Genomic DNA, 15,798 nt, shown 5'->3' with positions numbered 1-15,798 from the left:
TATCAATTAAATGGTGTGTGTGTATAACCCTTTTCAATTTTGCACCATGGGGGGCATATGTGTTTTACAAACATCTCTTGTTAAAGAATGACTCGATATGCGTGCAATTTTTTACCCAGGTATAAAAGTTAACATGTATTGAAACAAGGCATGAAAATCAGTCAATCAGAAATGGAATAGGCTGGTTACTTATTGACTCACCCTCATATGTATACATTCTAGATTTTTAATTGACAAAACAATATCAATTGTACTAAGTATGCTTATTTTTTCTTAAAAAGTGTTTTTAATATGTTTGTATCTTTTAGATGTTTACTTATTCCGGAGGAGGCAGAAATGCTAGGGACCGTTGGTTTGACAAAGGCGTCAGCCACATATTCTACAAAAATGGACTTTTTGCATGCAACTGTGATGTAATTATGAGAATTTTCCTTTTATTTTTATACCTTCTGCAAATAAGAAGGGGGGGGGGGGGATATTGGAATCAGCATGTCTGTCCATCCATCTGTCTTTGGATATGATTTTATCACGTCATTTTCTTAGAGATTCGTGCATGGAATTTTCCTGAACATTTGCACACTCTGTAAACACTATGATTACAGATAAATATCAAGATCAAATGAATTTAGTAAATCCTGTAACTTTTAATCAGGTGAAAAATTACTTATGTTGAAACTTGTGTCTTTCTAGTTTTCATGCAGCTACTGCATATATCTACATGTAGATGTACATGTACTTTATTGGTAGAAATAGAATTGAAATTATCCAATATACATGTGCCTGCAGAGGCAGATTTAAGGGGGTGGGGTAAACAATGTTTTACAAAAATTGGTCACATTTTGCTATTTTGAGGATTTTCAACACCCATCCCTTGAAATGTTTTTAGATCCATGCCTGACATATGTGTAAATGTATTATACTGTATGTGTATCGATATTGTTCAAAACAGTATACTGTATGTGTATCGATATTGTTCAAAACATTATACGTGTGCAGTTTCTCAGTCACGTAACCAAATTAACCAATCAGTTTAACTCATTCTTGTACACTGTTTATTCAGCATGGTCCTTTTGATGGAATGGTAATGGTCTCTGGCACCTACTACATCGATCTCAATGTTCAAAGGTCAAAGGGTAAATGGCAAGTAAGTGTGTGAACTATTTAGTAAGTTTGTAATTCTTTTTATGTTAAGGAGGTATATTACATTGTCATAATGGCTGACTTCCTTTGAAAACATGAATGAAAATATAAATATGAGCAATATCTGTATATTAAATTCCTTTTAAATTTGATTGCCAAGCTCAGTCAGTTACAGTGTATGTGTTGACTGCTGATCCATAGATTGTCAGTTAGAGTCCAGCAGAGGTTTTAGATTTGAGCTAGGTTACTTTCTACTAAAACTCCATTTTTTGACTTGACTAAAGTGAATTTGAAAGCTTTCTGAAAAGTAGTCTGGCATGAAGTCAATAGTATTGCTGTTCATTCCCTCATGTATTTTCAAAAACAAATTAAAATTTATTTTTTATTTTTACATTTTATTGTCATTTTTGTTTGAATATTCCCAGCCATTAAGAGATAGTCATGTTATATTTATTATAGACAACAAGGGCAAGTGAAAATTATCAATATGATTTATAGGCCTGAGTATTGCCAGCCACCTCACGATACGATACGTATCACGATGCACTTGAATAAACTATCATCTTTACATATTGTTGTGTTTTTTACATGTACCTCGATCACAGTGTTAATTATAGAATACACATCTCAACTCAGTTTACCATCTCAACATTCATTCTACCTCGTTTTCTGTCATTTTCAAATGTTTTGTTAGGTCGTAAGTAGATTTTTAAAGTACATGTATGTCAATAAAATCAACTGGTGCCGTATTGCGATATATACCTGACGATACGATACGCGTATCATGAACTCTCATGATCAATGCAATCGATGTATCACTGTATTGTTACACTTATAATAATTCATTTGTTGGCGAATGTGGCCACGCGGCCTTACAGGGCTGCCAGGGGTTATATGTATAACCTAACTTGGTATGGGGACACCCCCTCCTCCATGACAACCCTTAAATTCGCAGATTATATTGTAAACTGCTGCAAGTTCTAGGTTATTTTGTTTAACATAGATAAAATTTAGCTTCATTTCTAAAATAGATTATTAATGGCTATATGAAAGTGAACAGTCTTAATTATGATTAAGGTCACATACAACATTTCTGACATTTTTTTCTCTTATATATTTTCCACTTCCTCTATATGCAGAAGAGTTCTCTTATGATTTCCAAATTACGTATAAATTCTATAGTCACTGTGTAGTAATATTGCCATACCTCGTATGTAGATTGACCTATTTAGATTACCTATCCAGTAATGCGTAGGTACCGAGTTCGATCTCTGATTAATCTAAAAGAATTTCTCCTTTTCTTTGCTACAATATAACTTAGTAATGTCCATATATACAACCTTCTGTAAAATATAATAGCTGACTTTACATCTTTACTAGCCACAACCAGACACTATCAGATAATGCAATCTCGTAAACAAACCTGGTAATATAATTACCTCAATATCTGTTTATTAAAAAGAAAGAAGATAGTATGCAAGTGAAGAGTATACCCGAAATGTCACGAAAAATGGTGTATGATTGAGAAATGTTGTGAGTGTCTTTAACGCACCTGTTATTTTTCACCCCTATAAATTGGCCATTTTCTTCTTCAGTCCAAACAGGTAGCTAGTACTGAGAAATTTCACTGTATTTGTGAATTTAGTCTTCACTCATAAAGAAAATTTTGAAAAACCATGTGGTTTGCATATACCTTAGTTCACTGAACCATGCAGATGGGTGATGAAGTTGAAAAGGACAAAATTATATTTTATTAATGTGATTTTGCGACAGTAGTGCACATGTACTTCCGTTTGAAAAAAAAAATTAAATAGTGAAGATATGCTAATTTCCTTCATAATACCTAGCAGCAAAAAAATCCCTAATTAGTAAATGATGTAACGAGACATGCCTACATTGTTATTCATTTTATAGTTAGACATAGGTACATGATTGTATGAAAGCAGCCAATCACTGTTAGACATAGGTATGAAAGCAGCCAATCACTGTTAGACATAGGTATGAAAGCAGCCAATCACAGTTAGACATAGGTATGAAAGCAGCCATTCAGAGCTCCAGATAATTTTTTACCACAAAGAATATTTACCCCCTGATTTTCAAATCAATGAATATTTCACTTTTCAGAAAAATTCAAAAGAGTATTTTGTTAATTTACTGATTATCTTTGCTCTTTTGCACAGAAGATGTCACCAGATAAACGTTAAACTTTAACTTAAAGTTTATACTAAAAGGCCACTCCAGCTATTTACGGGGAAAATCCTTTGTAGTTCTTTTTGTTAAAACTTTTCATTGTCATTGGGAATTTGATACTTATCATTGATGCATTAAATTTGTCAGACACTCAGTCACATGATTATGATCCAATTCTGTAAATCATTCGTTCACGATTGATAATACAAGTTTTTTTTCCCTGTGCTTTCGACCGCACACTAACTCTTTAAGAAAGAAAGTATAACAAGTAGGCCTATATAATAGTGTTTTGAGTTAACTCTTCCAATTTTTCAAAATTGTGATTGTCATCAAAACGTATTTCATAGTGCTAAATATCATGTATGATCAAGCCCTGGGCTAACCTCAATTTATGTGAATAGATAATTCATATTTATATCATACTACATGTATCGCAAATACGCATTACTTTGGGAGTGTATAGCGTATTTACATTCGCTAATGCGTAATTGTACGCATGATTTTCAACTTAAATACGTATTTGGTAAAATTTAATGAGTATTTACGCTGATACGCACCTTATCTGGAGCTCTGAGCCATGCAATCACAGAGAATGAGTGATATATGTTAAAAAGTAAAGTTTGAGTAATGGCTGAAGCATATGTTTAATTAGGTATATTCAATTTCAAATTGAAAGGTAAGCATATTTTTAAAGAAATTCCCGATAGATTGTTGGAGTTTTGTTGCAGGGTTCCATGGAAGTGAGAGACCTCCCTAAACCAAAAGAATTAAAGTTTCATGTGGATAGTGTGATATTGGAGGCAATCTTAGCAGCTGAAAAATTCTTTTTAGCTAATGTAAGTACAACAACTTAGGTTTTACCTCAAATGATATCCATAATTTATAAAGATTTTGTTCATAAAATTCTTTATTATTAGATATGATGATCAGTGATTTTTTTAAAGGGAGGGGATGATGAATATACTTTGTATGTAATCTAGGACATTATATGATAATGTAGGAGATTTTATTATTGTCTAAAGATATTTTGTTATTCTTACCATACTTTATCTATCTATAAATTTTAGCATTGATTTGCAGAGTTAGGTCCCTTCTCAATCCTAATTGCCACAGAAAATCTTGCCTTGTATGTCCCAAATTTCTACTGGATTGAAAGAGGGGATTTTTATATGATGATTAATTACATTCTTAATTTCCACAGAAAATTTTTACCTTGTATTTCCTAAATTTCTACTGGATTGAAAGATGGCAATATTTTCATGTCAAGGCTATCTATTGATTTTATTGTACATTCAGTGCTTTTTTGTAGCTCACCTGAGCCGAAGGCTCAAGTGAGCTTTTCTGATAAAAATTTGTCCGTTGTCTGTCGTCGGTGTCAGTGTCGTTGTAAACTTTCTACATTTTCTACTTCTTCTCCAGAACCACAAGGTCAATTTTCATCAAACTTGGCACAAAGCATCCTTGGGTGAAGGGCTTTCAAATTTTATCAAATGAAGGGCCTTGCCCCTTCCAAAGGGGAGATAATCACAAAAATGCAAAATTAAGGTAGAGTCATTTAAAAATCTTCTTAAGAACCACTGGCCAGAGGAGCTGACATTTACATGAAAGCTTCCTGACATAGTGCAGATTCAAGTTTGTTCAAATCATAGCCCCCGGGGTAGGATGGGACCACAAGGGGGGATCAAAGTTTTACATAGAAATATATAGAGAAAATCTTTAAAAATCTTCTAAAGAACCATAAGGCCAAAGAAGTTGACATTTACATGAAAGCTTTCTGACATAGTGCAGATTCAAGTTTGTAAAAATTATGGCCTCCAGGGGTAGGTTGGGGCCACAATAGGGACTAAGGTTTTTCATGCAAATATATATGGAAAGTCTTCAGATATGGGCCTAGGTGACTCAGGTGAGCAATGTTGCCCATGGGCCTCTTGTTGTTTTGGGACTTGCTGGAACAGATTTCAGTATTAACTAGGCATGTTTGTATTGTACAGTTTCTTGTTTGTAGGCCAGTAATCTATCATGTACCTCCTTTGTGTATGCAAAATATGGCAGGAAAAAATTACGAAAATACAAACTTCATCCAGATACACATATACAGCTAGCCCTGCAGTATGCTTACTATAAAACGCACAACAAGTAAGGATATCTTATATTTACATTTCCAATGGTTTTGTCTTCGATATCTTTACAAATTGATATCATTAATGATTATGAGCCATTTCCTCATGAATGTGAACAATGTGTGTTTGAATCTTGACAGTTCATGCTCTTATGGTTCTTAGATATATATACCTGTGTCTATTGCTCTCATTGTACCTCTCTTGTAAATTATTTTTTCGTTTTCGGCGTGGGGGGGGGGGGGGGGGGGGGAGTGGTGGTGGTGGTGGTGGTGGTGGGGGGGGTGTTGAATTAGAGGAATCTCTCCTCCCTCTGTGTCTTTTACTTGACATACAACCACTAAATGAAATATAATGGAGGTCACTGTCCTTTGATCTGATACTATAAGAATCACTCTTTCCTCTGTTTTTTACTTGACATACAGCCACTAAATGAAATATAATGGAGGTTGTGAAGTAAGAATCACTGTGTCTTCTTGTCCTTTGATCTGCTACTGTGATTAACCTCAGTCAGTACACATACACTTCCTTAATGCATCATGTGGACAGGGTCAGCCAGTACACATACACTTCCTTAATGCATCATGTGGACAGGGTCAGTCAGTACACATACACTTCCTGCATCATGTGGACAGGGTCAGCCAGTACACATGCACTTCCTTAATGCATCATGTGGACAGGGTCAGTCAGTACACATGCACTTCCTTAATGCATCATGTGGACAGGGTCAGTCAGTACACATACACTTCCTTAATGCATCATGTGGACAGGGTCAGTCGGTACACATACACTTCCTTAATGCATCATGTGGACAGGGTCAGTCAGTACACATACACTTCCTTAATGCATCATGTGGACAGGGTCAGCCAGTACACATACACTTCCTTAATGCATCATGTGGACAGCGTCAGCCAGTACACATACACTTCCTTAATGCATCATGTGGACAGGGTCATTTATGATTAAAGTTAGACTAAAGGTTCACCAGGTATTACTGCCACAGTCTGATCAGGACACTGAGGATGTTCTAACTTCTTGTATACTTTGGGGGGGGGGGGGGGGGGTAAATATGGACTGTATGAATCAGTTTTCACAAAAGTTCAGCGGTGTCAACTCTGGCTAAAATCAATCGGGTTCCCAATAGATTTAATGTTTTACTTGTAATAGTTGATGGTATCCTAGCAACAATTCAATATATATTATTTGTTATAAGCATATGTTTGACTGTATACAGTAAGCAATGTTTATTTTCAATATTGGTACAGACCAGCCCCTGTGTATGAAACGGCTACAACCAGAAGATTTTACCATGCCCGGACCGAGACTCTGAGGTCCTGTACAGTTGAGGCCGTAGAATTCTGTAAAGCTATGTGTGACCGCAGTGCATCAGTAAGGATAGGATTCTAAATACTTCATCAGCCTCATTATAATTGTCAATCTCAAGTTACATATGAAAGGTGAAGATAACGAACAGTGATCAATCTCATAACTCCTATAAGCAATACAAAATAGGTAGTTGGGCAAACATGGACCCCTGGACACACCAGAGGTGGGATCGGGTGTCTAGGAGGAGTAAGCATATATATTATGTATTCCTTTAATTCCCAAAAAGGACACATATTGTCTGAGTGTGAATTCTTCTTCTTAATTCTTCCGTTTCTTCTTCTGCTTCTCATACAAAGTTTGTACGGCCGGGTCATAGCTGTTTTGTCTTTAACATAGGCCTTTGATATTTGGTATGTTGGTATACCATGGTAAGACCGTATGTCACGTACCATTTTTGATGACATATGTCCTTGATCTTTTATGTAAAGGTAAATGATAGAAATTTTTTGTCTTTTTTTTTCGGTATGGACCATAACTTTTTTGTCTTTTGACATAGGCTTTTGATATTTGTTACGTTGGAAAGTTTGATTTACTATCACATGTTCATAACACTGTTCTCAATTGGTTGACGTGTCTATGTATATTCATACAGGTGACTGCTATGTACTGTAACTCTTGATTTTCCACTTTAAAGATGATCCCTTAAAAATGCAAACTGATATTTTAATGTTTTATATTTGACTTTATCAATAAATCATCCTCGGTATAGTTTTTACACAGATTGATGCTGAATATTTGGACATGACATGTGTTTATATCCAATTTTGCAAGAGATGTACCCCTTCGGAGTGCCCTGGGTCTGATACTCCCCTTTGGAGTGCCCTTGGTCTGATACTACATGTAAAACAAATTGTTTTTATTGGCTTAGACGATTAGTAGGAGGACATTCTGTCATTTTATAAAACCCGTCACATGTTTGCCATTTAGATATTTTAAATTATTTGAAAAACTGAAATATTGTCTCAATGTCACTCAAAACTATTATACTCTCTGTAATTTTTGACATCTTAAACCTGCATGGCATCATCAACCAATGACAGATAATTCAATTATGAAAATTGGATCCTGATCTTGAACTTTATATTAAAATTGGACCCTGATCCCAAATTTTATACAAAACTTAGATCCTGATCCCAAAATTTATATAAAAATTGGATCCTGCTCCCAAACTTTATATTAGAATTGGATCCTGATTCCAAACTTTATATTAAAAGAATTAGTTTGCCAGGCGATCAAAAAATATAGGGCAGGAAACTGGAATCATTATTAACCACACAATTTTTTTCTCTTTATGCCTTTAAGTTAGCAATATTTAGACGACAGCATGGTGCATTTCTTTCTTGTATATATTTACATACCAAATAAAACAAATCATGTATCAGGTTCGTTACTGACTGTCTATGGAAATACATGTATGTCAGATTGTTAGAATCCAATAGAAAACTTTGCTTTGTCTTGCCTTCTATTGACCCTGAGGCTTTACCTTACTGACATTATCAATCCAACATATTTTTGTAGACAATCATTAACAAACCTCAGTACATAGTAATGTTTCTTTCAAGTCCTGATTAGAGTTCTGATATATTTCATATTCAGCCCAAAGTAGCCACTGATAACAGAATTATCTTCCCTACATATTAAATCAAGGGTTACATGTAGGAATAAGTACGAATAACTTGGGCTTTGATTGCAAAAAAATGAGATATCAGGCCTGGAGATTATAATTTAAACTTTTTTGAGCACATTTTCATACTCACAAACTCAAAGTCTGTGCTCTAACTCGTACTCATATCCAAAAGTGAAGGTTATAAAACTTTTATAGAATCATTCTCACACTCAGCTGGAGTACATGCTCAAGATTTTTGAGTACTATGCTTTGGAGCTTGTTTAGAGTTGTACTCAAAACAAACATGGCTGAGTTTGAGCATGAGTACGGTAAAAGCTTTATAACCTCCAGGCCAGGTTATTCCTACATGAAGATTCCTCCTGTCCTAGAATGTTTGACATACAGTGAAACTTACAGCAGTGTACAAATGTGTTTGTACAATGTATATATATTTACAATCAGTCTGTCATAATACATAATAAAAATGTTATATTTTCATGTTGAAGAAACATGAAGCAAATTATTTATTTTGAATGGCCTTGTTACATGTCAATAACGTACAATGGCTGGTTCTTAAATTTGTGTTTCTGCAGGTTAGCGATCAGAAATTTGCATACCTCAAGGCTGCAGGAAAACACAACAAACTGATGACAGAAGCCAAGGAATTAAAAGGTACATTGATATATTGGAATTTTCTTCTATCAAGTTCTATACTTGCAAGAGGGATATAACCGTACCTGTGTTGAATTTTATTTTAAAAATCCATAGAAATTGGATTCTTTTTGAAACACAGATGCCTCTTGAGCCGCTTGAAACTCATACAGGAATATTGCCCAGATTATATTGCATAATGACAAAACTCGGATGGTCAACATGCAGATTTTCAGACCCCAGAAAGCTCTAAACATTTTCATTCAGTCCCATGGACATTTTAAGTTTTTGACAGTCACCTATGATCGGTGTTCACAGCTTAGCATTTTAACTTACTGATCCACAGCACTGGTGAATAGGTAGAGTTACTGGTTCACAGGACCGGTGACCAGTAGAAGGACCAGTTCACAGGACCGGTGACCAGTAGAATTACTGGTTCACATGAGGACTAGTGACCAGTAGAGTTCTCGGTTCACAGGACTGGTATCCAGGTAGAGTGACTGGTTCCCAGGACTAGTGATCAGGTAGAGTTACCGGTTTACAGGACTGGTGACCAGTAGAGTTACCGACTTACAGGACTGGTGATCATGTAGAGTTACCGGTTCACAGGACCGGTGACCAGTAGAGTTATCGGTTCACAGGACTGGTGACTAAGGAGAGTTACTGTTTCTATACCAGATTTGTCTGTCCTTATACTCATGACTAAAAATATGAAGTGAATGGTAATTAGTGATTTAAGTAAAGTGTCAGTCTTTCGTCTTTAATATTATTATAACTTATCATGTATTATCAAAGATCCCGTGGGGATCCGGGTTAGAATAAGTCCTCAGTACCCCCTTGCTTGTCGTAAGAGGCGACTAAATGGGGGCAGTCCTTCGGATGAGACCGCAAAAACCGAGGTCTCGTGTCAAAGCAGGTGTGGCACAGTAAAGATCCCTCCCTGCTCAATGGCCATAAGCACCGAGCATAGGCCTAAATTTTGCAGCCCTTCACCGGCAGTAGTGACATCTCCATATGAGTGAAATATTCTCGAGAGGGACGTTAAACAATATTCAATCAATCAATCAAAGATTAGATCAATCTACAAGGTCAGAAGAAAATCCAGCCATGTTCTTTTCATCTGAACGAAAATATGTACCAGAAAAAGCCAATTTTTAGAAGAATCTGAAATCTGTATAACCTTTGACTCCTTCATTCTTTATATCAACACAAAAATAAGTAAGAAGTAGGTACAGTTTCTACAGTCATCTGGCCCAAAATATTGATGATTTCACATGGAGCTCAAATTCTGGCATTCAATTAAGGAATAGTTTAGCAAACCCAAAATTCACTCAGTTTGATCAGCAAAATGATTTGTGTCATATGACGAGAGCTTGAAGTTGGCATAAAATTGCAAAAATGCCATTTTCAATGAAAATATCCACAAATTCAGGTGGTTTTCCTTTTAGAAAACACACAGCGCATGCGTCGAGCAAATTCATATTGAAGCATGTTTTTCATCTCAAAATAATACACAATATATATCATTTTCATTTTGCTCGACAAATGCGCACATCTTTTCCTGAGCAATGATTTGTATGACATTTGAAAGTTTTCAGGCTTATTTTGAGAAAAAGGCGGGAAATGTCTTATTCATGATGTCATAATGCTATCCATTTAGGACTATCATTCTGATTTTGTTGACATAGTATACCTGGCATTTATTTTACTTTCTTAAAACGCTGATTAAGGTTAATTCCAGACACATTTTATGGAGAGAAATTTTTTGGGCCTTTTTATATATACAACCGTACCTTGTTCTTTGATATTGTTTCCAACCTAGCTAAACACGAATTGAATTAGATAGAAATAGATCTCCATTTTTCAAATTGCTTTTTCAAAAAAGACCTCAAAGAGATTGTCCCATGGCCATTACTTTCAGTCTGCGAAAAATCCTTGGAATTTACAATTAGAAAATATGTTTCTGACAGACAACACAAAACTTTGCTGTCTCTATGAGTATTTATCAGATTTGAATGTGAATCTTCATTTTTTAAAGATTTGTTGGTCAAATTTCGTAATCTCGAACTCGATGAGACCAAAAAAAACTTTGAGATATCCGATGATTTGAGATATCGAGGGTAAAATTCTTGAAGACTAAGTGGTTAGGACTTCTGAATCACTTCGACATATCCATGGTATTTGGGGTATCAGTGTTCGATATATCGAATTCAACTGTATAATTAAGTTTTGAACACAAAAAAACCCAAACTGAAATGGGTTGAAAAAGACAAAAAAAAAATTAAAAATTAAATGAAGGATCAAAATGATCTTTTTATTGCAGAAAATACACACTACAGTACTCTGAGGACCTGAACTATTTTTCATTTTAATTATGAATTGACCATGATTTTTACTGGCCCAAAAGACAGTCAATATTTTAAATTTATTGACACCCCCCTCCCCCGATTATCAGTTTGTTGATCTTGGGCCAACAGAAAAACTATAAGGTCGAACACCGCCTATGATAATTATTATGAAGAAGTTTTTTGTGCAGCTCAATAGATCTTAAGTTTTTTGTCAGTCACCTATGGCAATTATAAATCATTTTGAAGATCAAAATAGTAATTTTTATTTTGTTTGTAGGGTGCGACAGACATTTGCTTGGGCTGGCGGTATTAGCTGAGGAACTTGGAATGCCAAAGCCTCTTCTGTTCCAAGATAAATCATTTACTAAAAGGCAAGTTTCACCAAAATATCAATAGTGACTCTTCAATTATTTAAAATCAGCTTGTATGCATGTGTTTTCAGTATTTAGATGTATGCATTTCCTTGTCAATGACAGCTAGTTCTGACCAATGTCTTCATTGTTTTGTCCTAGTTGGAGATGGCTAAAGGTTGCAGTGTGCGAACTAACTTTAAAGTCCTATAGACTTTAGGTCCATAGTTATTTCATTTCCTATAGACCACAACAAATTCCTATAGACCGAAATTTAATATGCAATATTCATTGTTATTAAAAAATAAATAATAGACACAAATTCAATTTGGTAATTCATTCATAGTTTAATTATATTCTTTTTTAATTTCATGCACAAGATGTTTAATTAGAATTTTGTTTTCTTTTTCATTTTGATCCCGCTCAGTTTCACTGTCTGATTCTTCATCTAAGTCACTTCTACCAGGTTTTGTTTTCTCATTATTTTCTGCGACTTTAGCCTTGCTGGAACTTGTTTTACTGACCGCTTTTCCATTTGATTCCAGGGTGTGCACCTTCCACTTATTTCAACCGTTCTAAAAAGGACATTTGCACGAAAATGGGGTATATTGAAGTAAATATCAAATTGATACACACCCCCCCCCCCCCCCTCCTGTTGAAAATGGAATAATCTGATTCAAATTTTACAGCTAAGGGGTGAACAGAAACATCAGCGTAATACATATAAACTGGTATATGTTTAATAAGTGGCGGGAATCATTTTTTTTACTCAGAATTCCTATAGACAAGTCGGTCTATAGCTATTTCGATTTTTATAGACCGACTCAATTTTCTATAGACATTATTGTCTATCGGTCCATGGTTAAATTCGCACACTGAGGTTGTGGTGATGAAATGCATTTACACAGGACTTGCTGATATTAATGTCTGGGTCCAGTTCAACTTGAGCTGACAATTATGCTACAACTATTGATATGTAAAAACAAGTGTTGATTATTAGGGTCCTGTGTATACAAGTGACTCGAGATGGCTCGAACTTCGATCTCTCGAAGTTCTTGATCTCTCGAAGTGAAATCATGGTCCCAATTTTTTTCTCTATATAACAAAGCATATTTACTATCGATCTCTCGAACGTTCGATCTCTCGATCTCTCGAAGTGAAGTTGGGTCCTGTAAAACACATTTCATTGTTTTTTACTCTCAATCTCTCGAAGTGGTGGTAGCGTATACCCACCGTTACCCAAGCGTGTAATAATTTCTGCTTGGGCCTTACCTGGATTTTGTTGAATGCCAGAGGTGTAATTAGGTGTTTACATAGTTGAAACATCACCAGTGCTTCTTTGTGGAGGTGACACACTTGAGTATATAATTGGCTAATTGGTCAGTTTACACCTTGCACTGGGGTTTGAGTGGTGATGATTAAAATTATATATAATCCAACTATGAATGAAATCTAGAATTTGTTTTGACGAGTGAGTAAGTTTTATACATTATTTAGAGATTTAGAGACTTTTAAATTTCTCAAGTTCTTTGTGTAAAGCTACTCTAAAACATCGTTTTACTCATTCGTTAGAATTTTTGTTTTGGGTAAAGCTACATAACATTGTGCTCTGTTTAGTTTGCGATAGTAAATTAAGTGTCATCTGAACTTGGTTTTGTATGCCTATCTAAGCATGATTAAAGAACAAATAAATAAATAAACTTTGAAATGTTTTTATTAATGCAAAATAAGTTTTTTATTTTTATATCAAAGTATCTGACGAATATGAAGAAAAACATGTCAAAACGATATCATATGATCTTTTTGGTATACATTTCCGGTTACTGTAAAATCTGAACCATACCGGCGGACCTTCAATTTCCGAATTTCGATCTTTCGAACTCTCAATCTCGAGAAGTTTTATCGAGAGTCACCTGTAGTTAATTACAGCCATCCAGCCATCTTCTCTAGACTTTTTTTAGCTATCCTTACCACTATTCAATTGGAAATTTGTACATGCTATGAACTTGTATCATTGGCGTACCGATGAAGTTTGAGTTTTGGCTTTGTTGACCTGTATTTGAAAGATCCACAAAAAAAAAATGTATGTACCTTGAACTTAGCAAATAATAACACAAAGCAGTTATGTGATGGTTGCCATCACAGTGATATCTAAATAACTTTCAGTTAAATTAACTACTAATGATTCATTGGATGTCATAGTAGCTGCAGTGTGTAGTAGTGTTGAAAAATTGAAAAAATTTCATAATCGATAATCGGTCATAATCGGAAGAACTGTATCGATCAATGATCGATTTAATCGGTATTTACATGTAGTTGATAAATATTTATTATTTTGGGGGTTATTTCTATTTAGTTTTATGGATATATGTGCAGCATACACACTAGCTGGTGTCACTGAATTCCCACTTTTCAATGTGGAGTCCATGGATCTCAGATTAGATATTAATTAGTGTACAGGCGACAATATATTATGAAAAATAGAATCGATAATCAGAATCGAAGAGCCAAAAACAATCAACAATCGATTGTCGGCGACAATCGTTTCATCACTAGTGTATAGGACACTCGCTTCACACCACTGTCACCTGAGTTTGTCCTTTGCTTCACACAAGTGTCACCTGAGTTTGTCCTTCTCTTCACACCACTGTCACACGAGATTGTCCTGGTAATAGGCAATGGTTGTATGTGATTGTACATGATCCTGGACATCTAGGTTTTATATGGGTACTGTGGTTTCTTCGTGCACCGATGACCCCCATCAATACCCGAGCTGATAACTTCGTCTTTTTCAAAATTAATAATTTTTGTAACTGGTTTTAGACTTTGTGAGTTAGTTCATTTCTGATGTAAAAGGACGGGACTATGGGATTCTTTTCTTTTGTGTTGCTCGGTCCATCCATTAGTCTGCCCCACTTGCTACCCTACAAAATCCAAGATGAATGTAGAAATAGCCTTAAGTTTAGTATTGGTGAATGTCTCAGTTCTCTTGATATTCTGTAAGAACTCTTAAAACCAGGGGAGTTAATCTTGAGGAACCAGTCAGATTTGGTAACAATTGTTGGATCAGTGTCATGAAGACAAACTCATTTTCAATTTGGATTGACTTGTAAAGTTTGATTAATTGATTGATTTGATTTTCAGTGGAGGGGGTGGTAACTTCGAGTTGTCCACCAGCTTTGTGGGGTATACCTCAGTGTTTGGGGGCGTGGCAGCGATGACGAGTGACGGATACGGCTGTTTCTATCATATGGAACAAAACTAGTGAGTATGCTCATGCAGATGCATGGTTGTAAAGAATGTTCAAATAATTTTTGTCTTATAAGTATGAAATGTTTAAAATTATTTCCAACAGGAAAAAAAAAATAGAGAAAATGAAGATTTGGCATCCACTCCAGTTAAATTGAAAATCCATCTCTCTCCAGAACAAAAGGCTTCTGTACATTTGCTGTAATGGAGTGAACTGTCATATAGGATTGTGATGTCATGGGATGAAATGTCTTCTGTTTACAGTCTTGATATGTAAGGAGATTGTGATCTCTTTACATTACTGAAATTTGATGGGGTCAGCTGTGTGTTTTCCGTTTAGTGCAATTAGGTCAACTGCCTTCTGTTTACATTACTGATAAGCAATGAGGTAACTTGTTTTTTTGGGGTTTTTTTTTGGGGGGGGATATTGAGATGTGAAATGGTCCCCTGCCTTCTGTCTATGATATTGAGATGTGAAATGGTCCCCTGCCTTCTGTCTATGATATTGAGATGTGAAATGGTCCCCTGCCTTCTGTCTATGATATTGAGATGTAATTGGGACACCTCTCTTCTCTTTACATTATTGACATTATTGAGATATAACGAGACACCTTCTGTTTACAGTATTGAGATATAACGAGACACCTTCTGTTTACAGTATTGAGATATAACGAGACACCTTCTGTTTACAGTATTGAGATATAACGAGACACCTTCTGTTTACAGTATTGAGATATAATGAGATACCTTTCTTCTGTTTA

The 15,798-nt window shown here is 35.3% G+C and overlaps 1 protein-coding gene across 2 annotated transcripts in view; it reads left to right on the top strand.

Annotated features, from left to right (window-relative positions):
* The window catches only part of LOC130050958 (peroxisomal carnitine O-octanoyltransferase-like), a 28,241-nt gene that overhangs the window by 10,667 nt on the left and 1,776 nt on the right, over positions 1–15,798 (top strand). The window contains exons 8-16 of one of the 2 annotated variants that reach the window (XM_056152011.1): positions 309–413; positions 1,061–1,144; positions 4,059–4,166; positions 5,336–5,466; positions 6,713–6,836; positions 9,033–9,111; positions 11,716–11,809; positions 14,933–15,052; positions 15,144–15,211. In XM_056152011.1, the coding sequence (XP_056007986.1) occupies positions 309–413; positions 1,061–1,144; positions 4,059–4,166; positions 5,336–5,466; positions 6,713–6,836; positions 9,033–9,111; positions 11,716–11,809; positions 14,933–15,052; position 15,144 (846 nt within the window). In that variant the 3' untranslated portion in view covers positions 15,145–15,211. Of the gene's footprint in view, positions 1–308; positions 414–1,060; positions 1,145–4,058; positions 4,167–5,335; positions 5,467–6,712; positions 6,837–9,032; positions 9,112–11,715; positions 11,810–14,932; positions 15,053–15,143; positions 15,212–15,798 lie in introns of those variants that run through there. The other variant, XM_056152010.1, reaches the window with a different exon arrangement.

The sequence above is a fragment of the Ostrea edulis genome, chromosome 10, assembly GCF_947568905.1.
Source record: "Ostrea edulis chromosome 10, xbOstEdul1.1, whole genome shotgun sequence".
Lineage (NCBI taxonomy): Eukaryota > Metazoa > Mollusca > Bivalvia > Ostreida > Ostreidae > Ostrea > Ostrea edulis.
Note: the sequence above shows the minus strand (reverse complement) of the source record. Positions and strands in the feature narration are given on the sequence as shown.